The 23239-nt window shown below is 35.9% G+C and overlaps 1 protein-coding gene across 8 annotated transcripts in view; it reads right to left on the bottom strand.

Annotated features, from left to right (window-relative positions):
• The window catches only part of BMPR1B (bone morphogenetic protein receptor type 1B), a 392804-nt gene that overhangs the window by 34458 nt on the left and 335107 nt on the right, over positions 1–23239 (bottom strand). For 7 of the 8 annotated variants that reach the window (XM_059376211.1, XM_059376220.1, XM_059376200.1 and 4 more), the window contains 3 exons: positions 10136–10295; positions 625–727; positions 10–112 (listed from right to left, as the gene is read on the bottom strand). In XM_059376211.1, the coding sequence (XP_059232194.1) occupies positions 10–112; positions 625–727; positions 10136–10278 (349 nt within the window). In that variant the 5' untranslated portion in view covers positions 10279–10295. Of the gene's footprint in view, positions 1–9; positions 113–624; positions 728–10135; positions 10296–23239 lie in introns of those variants that run through there. The other variant, XM_059376230.1, reaches the window with a different exon arrangement.

The following is a 23239-nucleotide window of genomic DNA, read 5'->3' as shown; positions in this document are numbered from 1 at the left end:
TCTCCTTACCTCTGGTTTTCAGGGGAGGCAGAGTGGGATGAAGGTCTTTATTGCATTCATTCCGTTCTGTGCAGCACTCAATTGACCTTCTCTGATGAGGAATGGGGGTATCCTAAAGTTGAACCCAAACAGTGATTAGTGGAGCCCCCTACATTTCAAAGTCACATAATTGAAAGCTTTTTAAAGAGCTAACACTATTTAGAGAGCACACTTAAAATTCTGATGATTTTTCTCAAATATCCTGAATATTTTGTTTTCTATTAGGAAATTGCTCTTAAATTTCCCATGTATTATCTTACTGCAGCTTTTGCATTTCAACAAAACTACTATTGCATTTATAAGAGCCAGGGCACATAGTTATAAACTGAGGAAGAAGGCTTGGATTAATGCAATTAACTAAACTGGAATCTGAGCAAGACAATCGAATGAATCACTAACGCAAGAAGTTAACCATGTCTGATTTTGAAATAAAGGCAGAACTGGCCCAATGAAAGAATTTTCAAATTACTTTCCAACTTACTAACTACAGGCTAGTCAAGAAAAGCAGTTATTTTATCTAATGTGAAACCTGACTGAAAGCTGACAATGAAAGGTTACGAAGTAGAATCAACTTATCTTCCTTACCCGACACTGAAAATCTGAGCCTTCTAGTCCTAGACATCCAGAAGTGACCACAGGCATCCCAGAATCATCTTCTTCTATCATTGTGAAACAATATCCATCTGTGCTAAAGACCAAACAGGCAAAGTAAGTGTGTGTGTGTGTGTGTGTGTGTGTGTGTGTGTGTTTGTGTGTGTGTGTCTGGGGGGAAAGGAACATGTTTGTCATTTGTACTATTACGTACAAGGACAAAGTCGATCATCATTACAGGTTACAATCTGTTAAGAGAATTCCAAAACTTCCTTTTTGTGAAATTTGATTTAATAACCATAAAACATTTGGTAATATCTTCTTTGTCTAGAAACCTGTGAGAAAGAAGGAGCCAAGCTTTCCATATAACATATGCCATTAATAACTGTATGTACCAATTACTGAACACCTGCTTTGGTCCTCCATAGACATCCCCTCCATACATCCAGGAAAATGACTCCATGAGGAAGGAAGTATTGTGCTCATCTTTGAATGAGGCTCAGAGAGCTTGAGCAATTTTTCAAGAACCTTACAGCAAATGAGAGGCCCAGTAGGGGTTTGGCCCCATGCAGGTGAACATTTATGCTGGTTCTATTTGCTCCAAATGAAATAAACTTCTCTCTTACTAAGTCACCAGGAAAAGACAGGTAAGAGTTGGGATCAGCACAGCATAACCCAGCTAAGATTCTACCATTTGGTCCCTCTGCTTTGGGGCTGATCTGTCATACGGAAGAAACATCGAGCTCTGTTGTAAACAGGCAGAGCTTATACTGGGGGGTGGGGTGAAGATGAACAGCAGAAAGAATGGGTTTTAACAGGACCACGGAAAGCAAAGAAAATTCTAAATTTAGGTATGGCTTTCTAGATTAAAAAAAAATTACTTATTCTACTTCATTTAATCCTCCCAACAATAATGGAAACAAAGTAATATTATTTCTATTTTACAGATGAAGAAATTAAAGGCAGGGAGTCTAAACGTGTACAGGGTCTCAGAAAAAATGGTAACAGAATCAGGCCTTGAGTCAAGTACCTCTTGCTTCATCCATCCCCCTATCTTGCGCTATCCTCTCCTGCGGCCAAATCTGGAAAACAAGAACTCTGACATACAGAACTACTGATAAACTGACTTCACTGTCTTCATAAGTTAGGGTGATGAATACCAGCAGACTCCTAATGTTAGTCATCCAACCACTACTCCATGTGCTGAGAGTTAAAATACTAAATTATATCTCCATCTTTTTCTCATACATATGCTTGCTCAGTGTCCAAGACAGACAATGGCAGCGTCATCCTGAAAGGTCAAGGGAAGAAAGTGCTGAGCAGGGCATTAGCTGTGATTTGTGGGCTTGTCTATTCGGTATCCATGGCAGCAGCGTTCTGCCATACGTTAGCCCTCCAGTTATCATCAACACCCTTAGAATTGTTTACTCAGTTTATAACCCTCAAGTGATCCAAAATACCTCAGTTTATAAGAACTAGACTGGCAAAGTTCAAATACACTAACGAATGGCTAGGAGGGACCAATGATAAATCTCTTCATTAGACTGAGGTCAAATGCATGAATACTGTCATGGAAGAAAGACTGCCTCTGAACAGCCCTTGCTCTGAATTCTTAGGGGGCTTTTTAGCCAAGTTACTGAAATTGCTAGGAAAATCTAAAGCATATAAACACTGAAGACAATAAATATAAGAGCTGTCCCTTAGAAATTCAAACAATATGAGCAGATAATATCCATCTGATTTTTTTATTCCTTTCCTTCCTATTTAGACCATATGTATAACTTCTTTTTCTGATCAAAAGTAAAATTCAGAAATTATCAGAAATAAAGTCAATTTAATTTTTTTAAGGATTTTATTCATTTATTTGAAAGAGAGAGAGATCACAAGTAGGAAGAGAAGCAGGCAGAGAGGGGCGGGGGGGAAGCAGGTTCCCTGTCGAGCAGAGAGCCCAAGGCAGGGCTTGATCCTAGGACCCTGAGATCATGACCTGAGTTGAAGGTAGAGGCTGAATGCACTGAGCCACCCAGGACCCTCTTAATTTTCTGACATTAGGAATTCACAGAGCTAGAAAAAGTGATACAACATGTTAAATCTATAAAAATCAATTTCTCCTTATTTATGAGTTCCCCTTCTTCAAAACCTGAATATATGGGATCACACCCATAAGGATTAAAAAAAAAAAGAAAATCAAAAGTAAAAAACTGGTTAAGCTGTGGTCAAGTCACTTCAACAATGTCCTGGGAAATTAAAGAAATTAGCGAGAGTAAATTCAAGCCTTAAAAATACACTCCTTTTGGTGTGCCTGGGTGGCTCTGTGGATTAAAGCCTTTGCCTTTGGCTCAGGTCATGATCCCAGGTCCTGGAATCGAGACCCGCATCAGGCTCTCAGCTCAGCAGGGAGCCTGCTTCCTTCTCTCTCTCTCTGCCTGCCTCTCTGCCTACTTGTGATCTCTGTCTGTCCAATAAAATAAATAAAATCTTAAAAAAAAAAAAAAAACACTCCTTTGTCTGCAAAGGGGCCGGGGCTAAAAATACAAAGAGTGTGGAGGAGGAGAAAAGTCCTGGAGAAAAGTCAGTGTCCCATAAGTCAACAATTGGGACAGAAATGAAATATGTAGTTGGAGGAGAAGCAGAAAGGTTAGAGAACAATTTCAAGTGCATATTTTCAGCAACAAAACAAAAATAGTATTTTTTAAGATTTTACTTGTTCATGAGAGAGACAGAGAGAGCAATCATGAAAGAGGGCAGGATGGGGGCAGGCAGAAGGAGAGGGAGAAACAGGCTCTCTGCTAAGCAGGGAGTCCAATGCAGGGCTCCATCCCAGGACTGGGATCAAGACCTGAACCACAGGCAGACACTTAACTGACTGAGCCACCCAGGCACATAACAAAGCAAAGCAAAAATCATTTATAAACTTCTCACTGAAATTACTAGCTAGCAAGAGACACTAACTGGAAAGGAGCAGTACAATTACAGAAGCTTAAGAATCACTTGAGAACTTGAAATTCTTGAGCAAACACAAACATAAAACCAAGCTGTGCCCCTGAGTCCGAGCTGTTCAACTACCTCCACTAAGAGATGCCTGCTGACTGTCACAAAAGGCAATTAAGCCTTGGCATCAGCTTATCTGAATATTCTGCTGCCTGGCTCCCATGTTAAATCTTAGTTTTTAAATGCTTTATATTGATTATTATTACCCCATCCTTCCCACTGTGTTGAAAGTAACAAGAAGAAATGAAGCGTCGTGAAGAAAACACAAGTAGAAATCATTTTAAGCAAAACTGAGAGTAGTGAGATGTATACAAAGGCATGCCATTTGGTTACAGTAGTGATAATGAATTTTTTTAAAAAAATGGAAATTGATGTAACATTTCAAAAATGCTGTATTAACAGGTAAAGACAAGTAATGAACAAAATAGAATAGTTGCCTAACTCCCTCCAGACATTTTCAGTAAGAAGCAAGTAAGCAAGTAAGAAACAGGTACATGGGGCTCAAAGTTTGGGATGGATATGCAACCAGAACCTGCACTCTTCCCATCTGTAGTCAAATTGGGTTTATAAACTGCCTCTTGGACTCCAATTCATTCATGATTCTTTAAGGATAATCAGAAGCTAATTCTGTAAATGTCTAAAGTTGCACCACCAAAATCTTTATCTAAGCTGCTCTCTTGATTGTTTTCTTTCAGGGAATCACATGTTTATAAGATTTACTCACAACGTGGTCCCTTTCCCTCTATTCTTCCACTAAGATGTTATGTTTCCCTGGTGCAGATGCTAGGGTTATTCACACACACGACCACACAGTTTAGAAGGGACTACTGTAGAACTTTTTTCTAACTAGTTTAGATCCTCATAAAGATGAATTTCACTATAAAATAATTTTGAAGTATTAGTTAAGAGGAGTTTAACTGTTCTGCTCAATCAGGGTGACAGGAAGTCTTAAAGCATCATTAAAATATTTTTTATTATCAAATAAATTATTTACTGAGTAGTTTAAAATTTTGCTCTTGACAGAAATAAATTATATATATGGATACTTGCTGAAGTGGATCTCTCTGCCCACAAGGGTATAGATCTCTTGACTGATCAATATGTATTCCAATTTTATTTCAGAATGCAAGAAATATTAGAATTCCTAAATTTCTTTTAAATTCCTTTTAAGTCTCAGCCACAATTCATTGGAAAGACTGTTTAAGTAGATTTTAAAATCAGTCCTTGAGAACATTCTGTCTTCTAAAATATCTATTTCACCTTCAAGGGAAATAAAGAAAGTTTTTGAAGTTTTCTGTCACATATAATCTAAAAGGTTCATACAAAGTTTAGAGCGGTTATTTAAATGATGTAAATTTTAGTCAACTAAAACAGTTAAAGCTGCTTAGACCTTTACTAACAGTAGTTCATTTGACAAGTATTTATTAAGCACATGATGATTAAGGCAGACTTAGATGCTCAGACACAAGCTAAGGAAGATGTTGTCTTTGCTTTGAGGGAGCTCATAGTCTTATGAATGCTACGATCCTAGGAGAAACCAAGTCGTCCCACTTCTAGCAATAAGGATAGAAATCATAAGCCAGTCAAAGTGTTTTCTACAGGAAAAAAAGCAAAGAATGTTGAACATTGATAATTATCAAAGTAACAGAATCCCCAAATTTGTTTTTTTCCTTATCATCTTAGATGGGCGGATTCCCATGGTAGTGAGGGAAAGAGGGTAAAACATATAGGACCACTACTGCTCCCCACTTTATCGTCAAGAATGTGTAACTACCTTACACCCTTCCCTAGCAGCCATACCAAGTGGTCTGGCATTTTGTTCATTTTAAAGATCTTCTGAATTTGTCTCCATTTTTATATGAATCCAGCATTTATATAGTCTCACCTCCACTACCTTGAGCAGATGCTGTCTCTCACTTCAATTGCTCTGAAAGCCTTCCAGCAGGCCTGCCTGTACCCTCTCCCTGGACTTGGAAGGACTCTGTCCAGCATACTTGCTGAGAAATCTCACATTTTCCTTCTCTGCTTGAAAGTCTTCAATGGTTCTTAAAAAGATCATCAAGCTCAATATTCAGACATTCCACTATTCTGAGCAATAATGGAATAAAACAGATGTGGTGGAAGATGTATAAACAGAGAAGAAGAACGCACCCTTTAAATGTTCTGAGATCTTAGCTAGGGAGCACCTGTCTGAAAACTCACATCATCACATTCAGCAAGGTGTTTAAAACTCTTGGGTAATGCAAACTTTATAAAAAGGCTCCCAGCCCCTAAGCTTTCCCTTCTTCCCACTCTGACTCTTCAAGGTACAGTTGGGAGACTCATCTAATTCTTCATTTAGGCAGCCTGCTGTCACATGCGCACCCTCTGTGCAAACATCCGATGTGATTTATTATACCTGTAAACCCTGAAAACTGTCCAGGCAGAATTCTTGGTCAAACCCAGTAAGATAAATGGTAGCATATTTAAAATCATCTCTGAAAAAGAATGAAAAATAATTTTTAGAAATGGATAGACTTCTCTGACTGTCTGGGTGAACTTGAGAGAGGTGATGAGGAGTAACAAAGATGATTATCACAGGCCAAGTCCAAGTAAAACAGGTAAGGATATATAAAGCAGGAGCAGACTATATAGAGAAAAAGAAAAATAGACAAAGAAAACTGGAAAATAAGACAAAACACTGGCATGGTGAAAGTCATGTAAAGAGTTATTGCAGGAGACTTTGAAGCATTCAAGGGTGTATCGTGATAGTCTCAGGTCCTAGGAATTAATCTAGACATGGAATGGGAAGGATTCACCCCTTCCCTTTGGAAATGGAAATGGAGTAGTGGCTTCACCCCTCACTCTGAATTATGGATATTAAAAAAGGTTCTAATACCTTCTTCGGCATATTTGTGCTACATCCTCTAACATGCACGCTGTGAGGCAATAGAAATGGCATGAATTTTGGAAGCAGATACACCTGCATCAGGTAGAAACCAAGGCCAAGAAATGAGTCTGGCCTTGGTGTGGGCAGGTAACGTGATTGCTGCTACTTATGAAGAGTTTAAAACCCCTCTAAACTTTACACATATTTTCTGAATTATCAGCTGGAATTTCAGAATCTCTTTTAAGGAGGATATACTCTTGATTCAGGTCACTTTTAAATATTATTCTGTCTAGGAATTTGGGAGTGGTAAGGTGCCTGAGACCTACTTACAATAACCAAATTGGCTAAGAACTGCTTACTAAAAGGCCTCAGGCCACACAGCTTGAAGCAGCCCTTATCCAAGCCTCAAGAAAGCATACTCTGGTCTTTTGAACTGGTTTACCTAGGAATGCAAGACTAAATGCAATATTACTCCAAGTATATTCCCTTGCAGGTCAGCAAATTGCTTGTTACAGGTCTGTGAGCAGTTAATACAGAAGTGGAAACTTGCATAGCAATAAACTTAGCTCTACTAAATTTCAATAATGGAAAAACAGAAAAATTTGAACATACAATTTATAAAGGTTTTTAGATTTATTTTCTAGTAATTCATTTTTATTGTACTTTAGAAAAGTATCAATGCAACTGATTATGGTTGGGGCGTGGGTGGGTTATATTTTACCAGAAACAGCATGAGAAGTACTGATTGTTGGAAGTCAAAAGAGTATATCATGGGCTTACAAGAATGGAGGCCTGAATTTATTCCAGGTCTCGGGGCCCAGGAACAAAAGTAGCCCCTGTGCTTCACACAACTGATCTCAGCTCACAGGAGACTCAAATGGAGTTAACATCTTGTTCACAAAAAGGATGTGCCTTTTAACCAAGAATGAATATTCATTCCTTTGAGATCAAGTTCAGGGGTTGGGTGATGGTCAGGAATTCAGGACTTTGGAATACGTATTTCTAAACCGCAGTTATCAAGGTCAATAAATATGACTGCCAGATTTTGGTTCTTATCCGACTTGACCTCTAACAACATCTAACACAGCTGACCTTACTGCCTCCCTCTGTAAACCCAGCTTCAACGATTACCATACTCACTGCTTTTTGTTCATTCTGAATCTTCTGAGAAGAGCCTCCTTGACCCAAGCATTAAATGTCTCAAGGCTCAGTCCTACTCGGGACTACCAGATTGTTCTATTACTGTACTCAATTTTTCATGCCCCGCTCGAGCCATGGCTTCTTTCCAAAGTTGAACTTGACCGTATCACTTGTTTTGGTTAAGTGGAATGCTAGAGGACATGCTACAAGAACAAGAGATTGCTCCTTTCCAGGCAAGTTAAAAAGCACATGCCATGGTTAGCTCCTTGTCCAAGAAGGATGAACAAACATGTGGAACAGGCCTGAATTCAAGCAAGCCCACCCAATCCAGCAGGGCCCAGCACAGCTGCAGCCCATTTGTAGACCCAGGAATATTTAAAAAAATAAATATCTTTAGTTGTGAGTCGATGTGATTTTGAGGTTATTTGTTTCACAGCAAAAACTAACTCGTGTTCTACTCACTCTAGACTCTCCCCCCCCAAACTCTTATCCCAGTTCCAGATCCATTTCCCATGGCCAACTCTTCGGTGTCTCCATTTGCAGGTGTCAAAAACTTTAAACTCAGCATGTCCAAATTGGAGCTTAATTATTCCCCCCTGTCCTCTTTCATTAAAAGCCTACACTGTACAACTCAATGCACATCCAACAACCTGCGAAGCCCCTTTGGGCCCCTCGCACACGTAGTTCATCAATGTAAAACTTTCCTTCTACATTGCTCCCCAACACATGCACATCCCTCTTACGTCGGCACCACCTGCATCCAAGATCATGTTCTCTCACATCAACTGTCCTTCTGAAATCCTCATCAATATTACTGTTACTCCTGCTGAAACCAATGCCCCTCCATGGCCCCAATGCTTCCAGGTATAAAATGAACATTCTTAATAGAGCCGACCAGGCCATGGGTCATCGTTCCTGGCTCCAGACTCCACTACAGCCACACCTCCTCCTGCTCCCTTCATGTTAGGAAAACCAGTCTTCTTTGAACATACCAACCTTCTCCTTCCCACACACAGCGCACACATCTGCACTGCAGTGAGCCCTGTCCAATCACTTTCTTCCAAATCAACGCAGGACAGACACTCCAGTGGCCAACAGGGACAAGAGGACAAAATATTTAAAGTTGGGATAATTTTGGAAGGTCTACACATGTGATCACCTGAACTACAGCTCAAATGATGCACTTTGATTTATTCTTAATTACTACACACTCAGGAAAATCAGTAAAATATCTCCCTAGCACGTTTCCTCCTGATAATAGTTTCTTCAGAAAACTTTGACATTTTCCTGATACTTTTGCCATTTACTACAAACAGGTAGTGTTTCCCAGGAAATACGTCTGACCTCTGGAATCATTTTACCACAGCACAAGACTCAGCGATCCCAACTTTGTTCTATCATATAAGAGCTGAGTTAATAGAATTCTCTGGGCCCTGAATTCCTTACAGCTAATTTTAAGAAATAAGCATGCCCTACCATGCTGAGTTGTTTTGCTGATTAAAGGAGATATGTATTTATGAATACACCCAACATTCTTCCATGTCATTCAGTTAATACATATTTCTTGAGCTATATATATCTCATGATATGCTTTCTTTCTCAGGAAGAAAAAAAAGCATTCAGCTCAGCTTCATGCTCCTTCCTGGGTAAAGAGGCTCCAAATTATTGCTCAGATATTCTGCCTGGACTTCAAACCCAGCAGCCCATCTTCCCATTTGGGTCTATTACCCTTCTTGATGGAGATTCTTCTTTCCTGCCATTTTAATTCTTGAGATCTGCACTTGTCTGGTTTATTCTGCATGTCTCCCTGGGTACACTGGCCTCATTACACTATACCTCTTTACCCACTGCTGTCCCCATGGTGGGTGTAAAGGCAGGCTACAGTGCCCACCAGAATGGATGTAGCTGCATTAAGATGTGTATGAAAGAAGGCAGTAAATAGTCCAGTTTCAAATAAAGTCTTGATAAATCTGATTATCCACTAAGGAATTTATTCTCTAGCACTCTGACAATGTCTTTCCTAACATCTGGTAGACTCATCATGTGGGCTCTATCACTATACTGCTTCCCAGAGCCAGAGAACATTCGTAACAACTCAGGTGTTCTTTCCAAAAGATTAACCACCATTGATATGATGAATGGTTAAAACAAATAAAAATCCTCACACATTTGACACCACCTGCTACTGAATTTATTTGGAGGACAAGTCTTTTTTGAAAGAAAACAATTGGTTTTTCCTCTTTGACACTTGCCCCAAGCCTGGGACTTGTGTTCTATGTTTACGTACATGTGTGATATTTGCAGCAAGGAAGGAGACTCTCAGAACACCATTTCAGGCCCAAATGCAATCTAATACTTTTCCAAACACAGGCACAGCTCTGAGAGGTAATGGAGTTAGGCACTATTCCCCAAAATGTGTTTTTAGAAAATATCAGCCTACAATTCCATAGTCAACAAAGCATAAATCTTTGTTAAGATGAGATTTAAGTAATTTATATGACCAACCTGCAAATATTGTTGACTGAGTCTTCTGGACAATGGTGGTGGCATTTGCAACGCAAGATCTTTGGACGAGGGGTGGGAGCTGTACTCTCACCATCCTCTTTCTTGGTGCCCACATTTAATTTTCCTGAGCTTCGCAAAAGCATGTTATCAAGTAAATTTGCTGAAAAGAACAAAGAGTAAGAGTTTAAGTATCTGTGAGATAACCCAGCCAAAGTCTTCTACTTAAAGGAACAATGAGATTAAACAAAATATTAAGTATTTATGAGAATTAAGGATTTAAAATATAAAGCAGTTATTTTAAAGATTTTGGTGCCGAATATAACTGTACTTATAGAATTGCTATAATTATGTAATATATGTCTCATATAAAGTACAGAAATTCTCATAACCCTTTGAGGACAGCATTGTATACATTAAATTGTAATAGTTGTATTTGATTGAACACAATGAGCTCAACAAGCACTAGTATATAGATCATCTCTACTCTGTATGGTAACGGTATGGGTAAATATCATTCCCACTTGCAGATGAGAAAATAAAGACTCAAAGTTTAAGTGATCTGCACACAGCTAATAAATCATGAAGCCAGCACTTAAACCCAGATTTTTTGGGGCCCTAAAACTGTCTTCCCACCAGTCTCTTTACTTTAAGGTATATCATTTATTTTTAAGGAAATTGTCAGAAATATTCAATATGCAAAACTGGTAGGAAGATGAAAACTTAGTTATCAGTAAGATACATCAAACAATACATCTTCCCTATCAGCTTTAACCTGAAAAGTGCCTTTCTGATATACTAGCAATGGTTGTACATTTTGAATGGAAGACAGGATACGATAGTAGATGTGATCTCTAGAAACAGATTTTCTGAGTTCACAATTAGACTTTACTATTTACCAGTTGGTTGGCCTTGGTTAACTTTATGATATAATCTTATTGTGCCTCACTTATCATTAAAGCAGAGATAATTATAAGCACCTACTTCACATCAACAGCTTAGGATGCATATGTTACATAGTAATACTTGATAGATGTTAGCTAATATTATTGGAAAGATCTAAGTTTTTTACATTTTAAATAGAAACATTTCATTCATATAGGGTGACCTACCACTGAGGTGGTTTTCATACTTTCCCTCTCTACCACCACTTTTGGAAAGTAATGATGCTCACGAGGGGGACATGCATTCACTGATACCTATTTTGTTCCAGACATTGTGGCAGGAGTTCTCATACACGCTATGTAACTGCTTAAATTGTCAACCCAAGCAATGTTTGATTTACCTATCTCTCTCACAGCACACTATTATCTAAAATATATTGGGTTAAAAAACAGAAATTCTAGGCCAGAGATGCAATATACTCAATAGATGTATTATGCAGTATGCACACATTCATTTCTTACACCACAAATTAATGCCTCTAGCCACTGGTCACATCAGAGAATGGAGAAGTTTAAAAAGTATATATATCATTTTTCCTGACTTTCTGTATGATAAGCTAATTATGCAAATTCCTAAGAAGTAATAATTGAAGGGGAAAACAATAAAATGTATTAAATCCTTTCACCAGAATATCCCCAATCATTAATTCTTAATTCATTAGATTGTTCAAATTTATACAAGACATGTACCTAACTCTCTCAAAGTTTCTTAAATTTTAGTCCAGAGAAGACATGTAGACTGTCATGCGCACAGGCAGAGTTTGTTAGAGGCAGAATCGCGGGCCACGCACAGTGATTCCGATTCCATAGGTTTCAGGCGAGACAAGGAAAGTGAATGTTCAAGATCCCATGAGATTCTGAGACAGATCATGTGTAGACTCCACTCTGAGAAACTCGGGACTAGATTAAGCTAATATTATTTATTTAATCCAACCACATAATTCATGGCAATAGATATATGTTACCTCTATACAATAGAAGGCTCATCCTTAAATTCCAAAGAAAACATATTATATGTATTTTGTATTTAAAGCCATTTGTTACAAGTTTGCCTGCCTAAACACCTCAGTACTGCTTGCTATCCAGGTGCAGTGGGTGTTGATAAGCCTGTATGTCACCCTGCCATGTTGGCTTCCTTCTTTTTAAAGCTGGTTCTCAATCTTGCTAACTTTATGACCTGAGTAACCTCGAAGTAACTCGAAGTGATGAAAGTACGTTATTTAAAATTTATTACATCCTGCTTCCTTCATACCAGACCCCTTCACTTTGAAGTTTTAAAACAAAATAATTAAAATTCATTTATTATGCATATGTCTCATTAGCAAATATATATCGGGTGCCTTTCCTGTTCCTGGCACAGCCTGCATATGTAGGATGAACTGAAGATACACAGGATTTCCCATCTGGTGGGAAAAGTGGTTAAATGGAATGTTTATACTGAAAGGTCTCTGTTAGAAAAGGAAACATCTTAATATCAGAAATAAGATGTCTTTTAGTAAAAACACTTTAAGAAAGGATTCATATTTTCTTTTACATTTTAACTTTAATTAAAGACTGATATAGGGGCGCCTGTGTGGCTCAGTGGGTTAAAGCCTCTGCCTTCAGCTCGGGTCGTGGTCCCGGGGTTCTGGGATCTAGCCCTGCATGGGGCTCTCTGCTCGACGGGGAGCCTGCTTCCTCCTCTCTCTCTCTGCCTGCCTCCTCTGCCTACTTGTGATCTGTCTGCCAAATAAATAAATAAAAATCTTAAAAAAAAAAGTCTGATATAAATTCTAGCTAGAAGGAAGTTCTTTGCAATATTGTTTCTAACAACCCACGTTTACAACAGTGGACAGGTCAGAGCTCTAAAAAGAGATTCCTATGTAGTCATTAAAATGTTGGTATGGAAATAAAGTTATTGGCAAGAAAAATATTAAAATATATTTTTTGTGGGAAAGGTAGATTAAAAAGTATTTTAATTATGAATGCCACTAGAATAACAGAAAAAAAAGCCTTTAAAAAAAGAACCTACAATATAAAAGAGATTAATAAAAACATGGTAAGCAGAAAAAAAGCAGTTAACTGATTTAACTAAGCAAAGATGCTGACTCCTAGTCCAAAGGTGGAGAAAAACCAAAAGCAAATCCATTTTACCACTTAACTCCAAAAAGACCTCAGAGTGGTACCAGAAGTGGCTTTGAGAAGTATAGTTCAGCTGCCCTCTCCTATCCCCAAAGGCTGGTAACATCATCTCCACCCTCCCTTCCCCTGCACCCCCGCAGAAGACTAAAAGAGTAAATCTGTTATACATATCACTGAGATGCCTTCCTTATGAATTCCTCTTCTATCATCAAGGTGAAGGGCTGCAGAAAACTAACCACAGGAGAGGGCAAGGGATACCATCTTACTGCAAACATTCAGTGACCATCTACACTGGCTGTCAACTCCTCCTGTTCTCTCCCTCTACATGGCTTTCAGAACTTGATGCAGCCTGGCTTATCTCTTCTTTACTCAGGAATTTGACCAGGTCAAGAACAAACAAAATACCCAAAGACAGGGATATTAGAGATTTCTCAGCAAAATAGCTCTGCAATATTATATGGTAAGGCCCATTGGTGACAAGATCTACCCAATGAAAGGAGCTTCTAATCAGATCTTATAGTGATCCATTCTCTTATGCACAAGCCACTAATTCAGGGTCACTAGATATATGAAGAAACCTCAAATACCAAATATTGAGAACAAATCACACACAAAAAAGAAACCTACTTAGAAAAAACACACAATGGGGAAAAAACTTTAAAAAACTATAATTAATACTGTCATTCTCATTTAAACAATACATAAATGAAACAAGAACGTGTTGCTACCAAAAAAGAGTAACAAATAAGGAACTCTAAAAAAATGATTGCATAAATTAGAATCCCAATAGGTGAGTTGAAATAAAGATCAGGAAATCTCCCACACTGTAGTTTAAAACACAGAGATGGAAGAATTCAGTAAATTAGAGCATCAATCTAGGAAATTCAAAATGTGAGTAATAATAATATCTCTGGAAAGAGACACTTGAGAAAACAGAGGGGAGAAATCATCAAATAAATAAATTGTGTACCATTTCCATAACTGAAAATCATGGTTTTCTAGTTTAAAAGGATTCATAGAGTATATGAATAGATCTACACACCAAGGTATGTTGTAAATTACATAACATGACAGACAAAGGGAGATCTTATATAACATATATTTTATGTATATAAAAGAGATTAAAAGTAAGGGTAGCACTGAATTTTCTACAACAAAACTGGAACGTAGAATAAAATAGAGTAATGTCTTCAAAATTGTGAAGAGAAAGTATTTCAAATCCAGAAATCAATACTTGAGTAAATTACAGATCAAATATGATATGAAAAAAATTGAAGATTTTCAAGATGTCAAAAATTTACCTCTCATACACCTTTCTCAGGAAGCTACTGGAAGAGAGGCTCTCTCCAAATGAATGTGTAAACAAGAAGACAAAAGAAAGGAGTTTCCACTATGGGAGATCTAACCCAAGTGCAAGGAGAAGCATACTCTCAAGATAATGGTAAAGGTGGTTGGTAAGATGAAAACTGACTGGACCGAAGGAACATCAAGCCTGACTGAAGGCAGGTCCAAAAATTTTGGGAGAAGAAATCCAAGAAGTTAAAATTAATACAATAACTCAGGTGTTTTAAATTTAAACTGATCAAGAGTTAGGAAATTAATTTGTGATGGAAATATAGGACTCTAAGGAAACAAATAACATTTTAACTTCTAGACATATAGCATAGGGAATGGAAATATGTATATAGTGGGAAAGACTGGTAAAGCTTTAAATGTGGAAAGTCAAAGGTAATGCCTAAAATTGAATAATCAAGAGGTAGCCATACAATTATTTATTTAGAGAAATGGAGAAAAATTACCAAAAGAACAAATGTAAAAAGAACAGGTGCATTCGGTACTAAACAGAAGAAATTGGAAGGATACTTTAATAAAAAATAAGCCATCCTCTTCATGTTAAAACAAAAATTAGCAAGTTTTCAAATAATGTATCTCATATGATGAATCCTTTGTAGTCTGTGTGTGTGAGAAAAAAATGAAGGATTCACATATATGTGCATATTGATAAAATGTAGGAAGAACTTAGTTCTTGTGGAAAATTTAATGACCTCTGTCAAGGACTACTAAATTTTGCATCATGAAATTTTCATATTTTGCATCATGAAGTTTTTCATAGCTTGCATTTAAAAGGACCATGATTTGTGTTACTACATCAGACTGGATCCATGGAGTAGCTCTAGATGGTAGCTGGAGCTATTTAAATGCATTTGCAAACTGCTTCTCAGTTCAAAACAAGGAAGTAATTAGTCTCATAGCCTGACCAGGGAATAAAGAACATCAGTGAACAAGGAAAACTCAGGCAATCTAAAAACAAAATCCAGCAAGGAAGAAGAAACTTTCCTAAATAATCTTCATTATGGGATACACCACCGAACCAATGATCTTTGGCTTGGTAGTGACACTGAATCCACTATGGTTTACCATATTTTATGTGTTTGTATGTATGTGTGCCTCAATCTATATTGCAAGTTACCAGCAATCTATTTTGAGGTATTCTGTAGAACATTCTAAGTTAACTACTTCAATTATTAATATGGAAAGACATCTGAGTCGGCTAGCTCCACGCAAGTTTCTGTCAATTCCTGATCTCAAACACTAGACAGTTAAAAACCATACCTTCTTTAAAATTTGTAAAGATGAGATAGGGCTACATCATCTTTCTAAAATACTTAACACTAACATGTAGTCAGAATGTATATCATTTTGCCAGAAACACACTCCTCAGGAAAAAAAAAAAAGAGAGAGAGAGAGAGAAAAAAATATTGCTAGCTCATAATAGAGATACTATTTCTATAAGGCAAGTTAACAGATAAGATCCTGAATAAACATATTAGGCTGCATTCATACAATGTAACCTGTACAAGTAAAAGTGGTGAGGATGATAAAATGATTTCTTTAATTAGCATAATTAAAGAAATTAATGGTTAAATGCAAATGAGACAATTGGAGACTTCTTCACTTGCTTTTGCCAAAATAATCAAATCAAGAGAGTAATTTATGTAAAAGTCTTCAACTGCTACTTAGGAGTCGATTAATCTATATGAGTTTAACTCCCTGTGAAATGAAATTCATTATCACATAATTAATATTTCTAGTTGTGAGATAAAATAATTGAGTGATAATTTGGAGGTTAACAGAAGACAAGGGGGAAGAGAAGCAGTAGCAGCAGAATGATTAAATGATTAGTAGGATGATCTTATTAGATTTATCTTAAAATCTAAGGATGCTATTAAAAAGAAAAATTGTAACATCTTTTTCTTGAGATACAACTGACGTTCAACATTATATAAGTTCCAGGTGTATAACATGATGATTGAACATGTGTGTATATTACAAAAGATCATCACACTAAGCCCAATTAACATCCATTACCATGCATTGGTTTTTTTCCTTATGATGAGAATTTTTAAGATCTCTCTTAGCAATTTTCAAATATGCAATATGGTATTGTTAGGTGTATTACATATTAACTATATTACAATATTACACAGTGCCATACTGCACATTAAATTCCCATGAATTATTTATAAGTGGAAGTTTGTACCTTTTGACTCTCTTCACTCATTTCACTTACTCCCATCCCTTGCCTCTAGCAACAACCAATCTGTTTTATCAATGAGCTTGACTTCTTTGTTTTGTATTGTTTTGTAAGCCTCCCCATATAAGTGAGACCATCTGGTATTTGTCTTTCTCTGTCTTATTTCACTTAACATAATGACCTCAAGGTCCATCCATGCTGCCACAAATGGCAAGACTTCTTTCTTTTTATGACTGAATAGTACTTCAGTGTGTACTTATATACAACATTTTTTTATCCATTCATCCACTGATGGACACTAAGGTTGTTTCCATATCTTGGCTATTGTAAATAATATAGCAATGATGATGGGGTGTATATATCTTTTCAAGTTAAGTATTTTCCTTTTTCTTTGGATGAATATCCAGAAGTGAAACTGCTGGACATATAGTGTTTGTTTGTTTGTTTTTTAATTTTTGAGAACCCTCCGTACTGTTTTCCATAGCAGTTGCACCAATTTAGACTCCCAAGAGTAGGGCTCAAGGGTTCCCTTTTCCCCACATCCTTGTCAGCATTTGTAATTGTTTGTTTCTTTGATAACAACCATTCTAACAGGTGTGATATAAAATCTCATCTTGAGTTGCATTTCCCTGATGATTAATAAAGTTGAGCATCTTTCCATGTACCTGTTTGGCATCTGGATGTCTTCTTTGGAAAAGCATCAATTCATATATATATGAATTCAATATATATATATATATATTCTGGATATTAATCCCTTATCAGATATATGATTTGCAACTATTTTCTCCCACTTAGTAGGTTCCCTTTTTTATTTTGTCAATGATTTCCTATCATGTGCAGAAGCTTTTCAGTTTGAGATATAGTACCACTTGTTTGTTTCTTTTTTCTTTTTTTGCTTTAGTTGCCTTTGCTTTTGGGGTTAGATCCAGCAAATCATCACCAAGACTAATATCAAGGAGCCTATGTCTATGTTTTTTTCCAGGAGTTTTATGGTTTCAGGTCTTAAGATTGAGGTTTTAATCCATTTTGAGTTAATTTCTGTGTATGGTCTAAGATTGGTTGAGTTTTCCCAACAACATTAACTGAAGAAACTGTCTTTTCCTACTTATATATTCTCGGTTCTTTTGTCCCAAGTTAATTGACCATGTATGTAGGGGTTTATTTTTAGGTTTTCTGTTCTGTCAATCTATGTATCTGTTTTTATGCCAATACCATACTGTTTTGATTACTATAGTCTTATAATATACAGCTGACCCATGAAAAACATGTGCAGATTTTATAGGTAGGTTTTTTTCAACACAGTACAGTACTGTAAATGTATTTTGTCTAATGATTTTTTAAATGACATTTTCTTTTTTCTAGCTTACTTTATTTTAAGAATATAGTATATAATACCTATAACATACAAATATGGTTAATCAATTGTTTATGTTTTTGGTAAGGCTTCCAAGTCAACAGTAGGCTACTACTTTAGGGAAATAAAAAGTTATATATGAATTTTTACTGCATGGGGGATAAGCACCCCTAAAACCCACATTGTTAAAGGATAGACTATAGTTTGAAATCAGGGAGCATGATGACTCCAGCTTTGTTCTTGCTCAAGATTGCTTTGGCTATTTGATGTCTTTCGTGGCTCCATAAACATTATTTAGAATTGTTTGCCACTGGAATTTTTATGGGGATTGCACTGAATCTGTAGATTGCTCTGGGTAGTATGAACATTTTAACAATATTAAATCTTACAATTTGTGAGCATGAAATATTTTTCCCTTTATTTGTGTCAATTCTTTCATCCAATGACTTGTAGTTTTTAGTGTATAGATCTTTCATTTCCTTGGTTAAATTTATTCCTAGGTATCTTATTCTTTTTGATGCATTTGTAAGTGAGACTATTTTCTTATTTTTTTCTTTTTGATATTTCATTACTAGTGTATAGAAATGCAACAGATTACTATATATTGATTTTATATCCTGTAACTTCACTGGAATTCATTTACTAGTTCTACTGTTTTTTGGTGAAGTCCTTTGCATCTGTAAACTGTGACATCTTTACTTTTTCCTTTCCGATTTGGATCTCTTTTATTTCTTTTTCTTATAAGTGCTCTAGGATTTCCAATACTATGTTGAATAGAAGTGGTGAGAGTGGGCATCCTTGTCTTATTCCTGCTCTTAGAAGAAAGGCTATCAGCTTTTCACTACTGAATATAATGTTAGCTGTGGGCTTCTTATATATCCTCTTTATTATTTTTTTAAAGATTATTTATTTATTTATTTGACAGATAAAGATCACAAGCAGGCAGAGAGGCAGGCCGAGAGAGACAGAGGAGGAAGCAGGCTCCCTGCTGAGCAGAGGGCCCGAGGCGGGGGCTCGACCCCAGGACTCTGGGATCATGACTGGAGAAGAAGGCAGAGGCTTTAACCCACTGAGCCATGCAGGCACCCCTGTTTTTATTAATTTTTGATGTGAGTTCCCTCTATACCTTCTTCGTCAAGAGTTTTTTATTATAAACTGATGTTGATTTCTGTCAAATGTTTTTTCTGTATCTATTGTGTTGATCATATGATTTTTATTCTTCATTTTTTAATGTGGTATATCATATTTATTAAGTTGCAGATGTTTAGCCATCCATGTACCCCTGGAATACTACTTGATCATGGTGAATGATCCTTTTAATGGACTGTTGTATTGAGTTTGCAAATACTTTGCTGAGGATTTTGCATCTGTGTTCATCAGGGATATTGGTTAATAATTTTCTTTTCTTGTGGCGTCCTTGTCTGGTTTCAGTACCACGGTACTGCAGGCCTCATAAAATGAGTTTGAATGTATTCCTTCCTCTTCTGTTTTTTTGAAGAGTTTGAGAAGAATTAGTATTCATTCTTCTTTGATTGTTTGGCAGAATTCACCAGTGAAGTTATCTAGTCCTGGACTTCTGTTTGTTGGGGGGTTCTTAATTAATGATTAAGATCTTCTTAATAGCCAGTTCCCATTTGAGAAAAAGGGACAATAAGAAACTGGACTGTTTTGTCAACTGTTGTCATTATGAAAAGGGATTTATCTGTAAAAATTAACTTTCATATAAAACCATACTCAATTTCTGCAAAATTAAGCCAGCCTCACAAACATAAGCCAGGCATTTTGGAACAAAGACAAGACAGAACACATCAACTTAAGGCATAAAAAGCACAATTACATGAATATACAAAGAATAATGATTTTATTAAAGCATGAATTTAGCCAGATAATAATGATGCTGAAATAAGAATTAGAAGAAAAGACAAAGATACATATTGATAATAAATGTGAACATCCAGATAAACAACAGAATAGCAATCATGCAGATTTACACCAAATATGAGATGTCTGATTAAGATAATTATCAAATTGTATTTTTTATATGTCATTATACTTATTAGATTTCTAGTATCCCTCCATTTGAAACAGGAGAAAGGCAGACTTCAAGAGATTTAAAAAAAGTTTGATTATTCAGCTCATTCAAATAATGTAAGATTCTTTATTAATTAGATCTTCATTTTACTTGATTTTGCATTAAATTTTATATAAAAGATAACTATTGAAAGCAATTGAAAATAACTACTAAAGAAACATTAAATATAACTTAGTACATCATATTTTCTAAACCAACAGGTTACATCTGTATAAAAAATCTTCTACTAAGGAAAGCTAAATAGTTAACAGCTTCTAATTAATTGAACAGAATTTCAACAAAAGTGATTATTTCTTACCAATAGCTTTCCAGCCAATTATTTTTTTATATTTAGTAACAGAATTATAAATAAACCTGACAGAAGAATGTAAGGGGAAAAATGGAAAAAGTCTAACTTCAGAAATTTCTTAGAATACTTCACTGAATAAATCACTCTTTAGAAGCTCATTCCATTCTTCACTTTCCTTTCTCCCTCCTACCCTCTCCATCTTCCCTCCCCTGTCTCTCCAACAACAATCTTTAACTTAGCAGTGTGAACCCTGACAATTCCAATACTGTCCACCCAGCATAGCTGGTTACATTATAGTTAACACAAATAGTTAATTATCGAAATTACCCTGATAATAAAAAACAGGGCTGTGGAAGCCAATCTAAAATTAGTTTTCATTTTTTTAGAGGGTCATGAGATTTTTAGGGAACAAATGAACCACAAGATGACTTCAGGACATATGTTTGCTCATTTGTGTGTTTTTAATGAATTGCAACTAGATTATATTTATATTCCTTATGATTTTCATACCTAAGAGATTTATAGACTTTTTAGGCAAATTAATCAAACTTCATGAAATAACCTGATGATTATCACGCAGTAGTATGTGACTTCCATTCAATCACAAAGTTTAAATAGGAAGTTACCTTTATTGAATATCTTGAATATCTTTACTTGGATATATGTTTTGGTTATATACATGTTTTCAGTTATTTGTATACTTGTATATACTTAAATACAAGTTTTCTGTGGCATCTCTTCTTGCATAATTTAGCAAATAAGGTAGTGTTATAAAGAGTTTCTTTAAAGTATTTGTTTGGGATCAGTGGACAATTATTAGCTAGTAGGTTGGTATAAAACCTCACAATAACTAATTTTTTACCTATAGGCTTAATAATTCATTTATTTTTAAAATATTTCTAGGAAGTGGTGAGGCAACATGGGGGCTTAAGTGGGTAGAAGAAGAATAAATGAAACAAGATGGGATTGGGAGGGAGACAAACCATAAGTGACTCTTAATCTCACAAAACAAACTGAGGTTGCTGGGGGGGAGGGGGTTTGGGAGAAGGGGGTGGGATTATGGACATTGAGGAGGGTATGTGCTTTGGTGAGTGCTGTGAAGTGTGTAAACCTGGTGATTCACAGACCTGTACCCCTGGGGATAAAAATATATGTTTATAAAAAATAAAAAATTAATTAAAAAAAAAGATTAAACAAAACAAAACAAAAAATATTTCTATATTATTTTAAATTACTGTGTACTCTTCCTCATGATTTTTACAGAAAAACAAAATAAGATTTTTACAAAAATTCAGAAAACACAGAACTAAAGTAAATATGTATATATGTATGTGTATATATATATATATATATATATATAAATATATATAAAAAAATTTATAACAGTACAGGTCTCCAACAGATAAATTTTAACTTCCATATTCACCCATTATATCCTGAAGTATATTTTAGCTATATTTGGCTTAAACGTTTTTCTCAGTAACATTCTTATCACTTCAAAAACAGAATAAATAAAACATTTTAAGTTTTGTGATACAGAAAACTGTTTCATACATCACAGTGAAGAGAATATCAGAATTCACTGTCACATTAAAACAGAAAACAATCTATGAATAATATTGGTCTCTAATCAAGGAAACTTACATTGTAAAACACAACGAAATGAGAATTGGATTTGACTCTTCAAAATTCCTTGAAAGATGACATATGATTATTTTGTGCCACAGGATCTACTACTAATCTTTCCCCTTTCCTCATTTTTTTTAGTTTTTTTTTTTTTTAAGCTCTCTGAATATCCCCCAAATTAACAAAGTTTCAAGTGTTATCACTGTTCTACCCCATCTTCACCAGAGGGCAGGCAGGAGAAAGAAGAGAAATTGAAATTCCTATCACACAAGTTTGTACTTTAAGTATCTTGGATAAAAAGATTAATGAGGAAACATTTAATAGTACTAAATTGGTGAACAGTCCTTTGAGAAGGATCTATCCTACTCCTATCCACACTGTAATGATAATAAATAATGTGACCCAATGCCCATTCCCTTTCTCAAACAAAACTGATTTAAATACATTGGTTAAAACAAAGGCTTATGGTACATAGGAATAAATCTTGAATCAGAGCTTAAAAACAATATTAATCTTTAAAATAACTTCTGGTGATTTCAAACAATGTGTTTAAATAACTAAATTCTTTTCATCATTTAAAACTTGAATCCTTTAACTCAGTTCAGTGATTTAATTTACTGTCTAGTAAGTTTATTGAGTTAAAAGGCCCAATCTCAATTCTCATTGCCTAACCCCCTTTTATTATATGAAGCCATTTTCAGGTAAGTTTTGTAAATTGTTTGCAAAAAAAATTTAGAAAAAAAAATGAACAATGAAACCCAGTCATTAATAAAAAATTGGAATATGTTAATTCCTAAAAAGTAACAAAATACAAATACGAGTCTGATTCAAAAATGCCAAACTGAAATCACATATAGTTTAAGGGGAGAGTAGACTTTCTCTTACTAACTATAATGTTATCTGTACATGAATCTTTCTCCTTCAAGAGTCTCAGAAGTCAGAGGACAAAGGGACAAAGGTAAGATTCTGTGGTAAATTCCTGGACATGCTGGGGGGTGAGGGGTGGGGAGTGAAATGTCAGATGAGAAACCAGTATCAGGTATGGTCACCCTGCAGTGGACACAGACTTGACCAAGACAGAGGCTAAAACAGACAAAATAGTTCAAGCCCCAGCTCCACTATTCCCTTGCTCTGGGCCCTTTG

The sequence above is a fragment of the Mustela nigripes genome, chromosome 1 (genome assembly GCF_022355385.1).
Source record: "Mustela nigripes isolate SB6536 chromosome 1, MUSNIG.SB6536, whole genome shotgun sequence".
Classification (NCBI taxonomy): Eukaryota; Metazoa; Chordata; class Mammalia; order Carnivora; family Mustelidae; genus Mustela; species Mustela nigripes.
The sequence above is the reverse complement of the archived record's forward strand: the minus strand, read 5'-3'. Positions and strand labels throughout refer to the sequence as shown.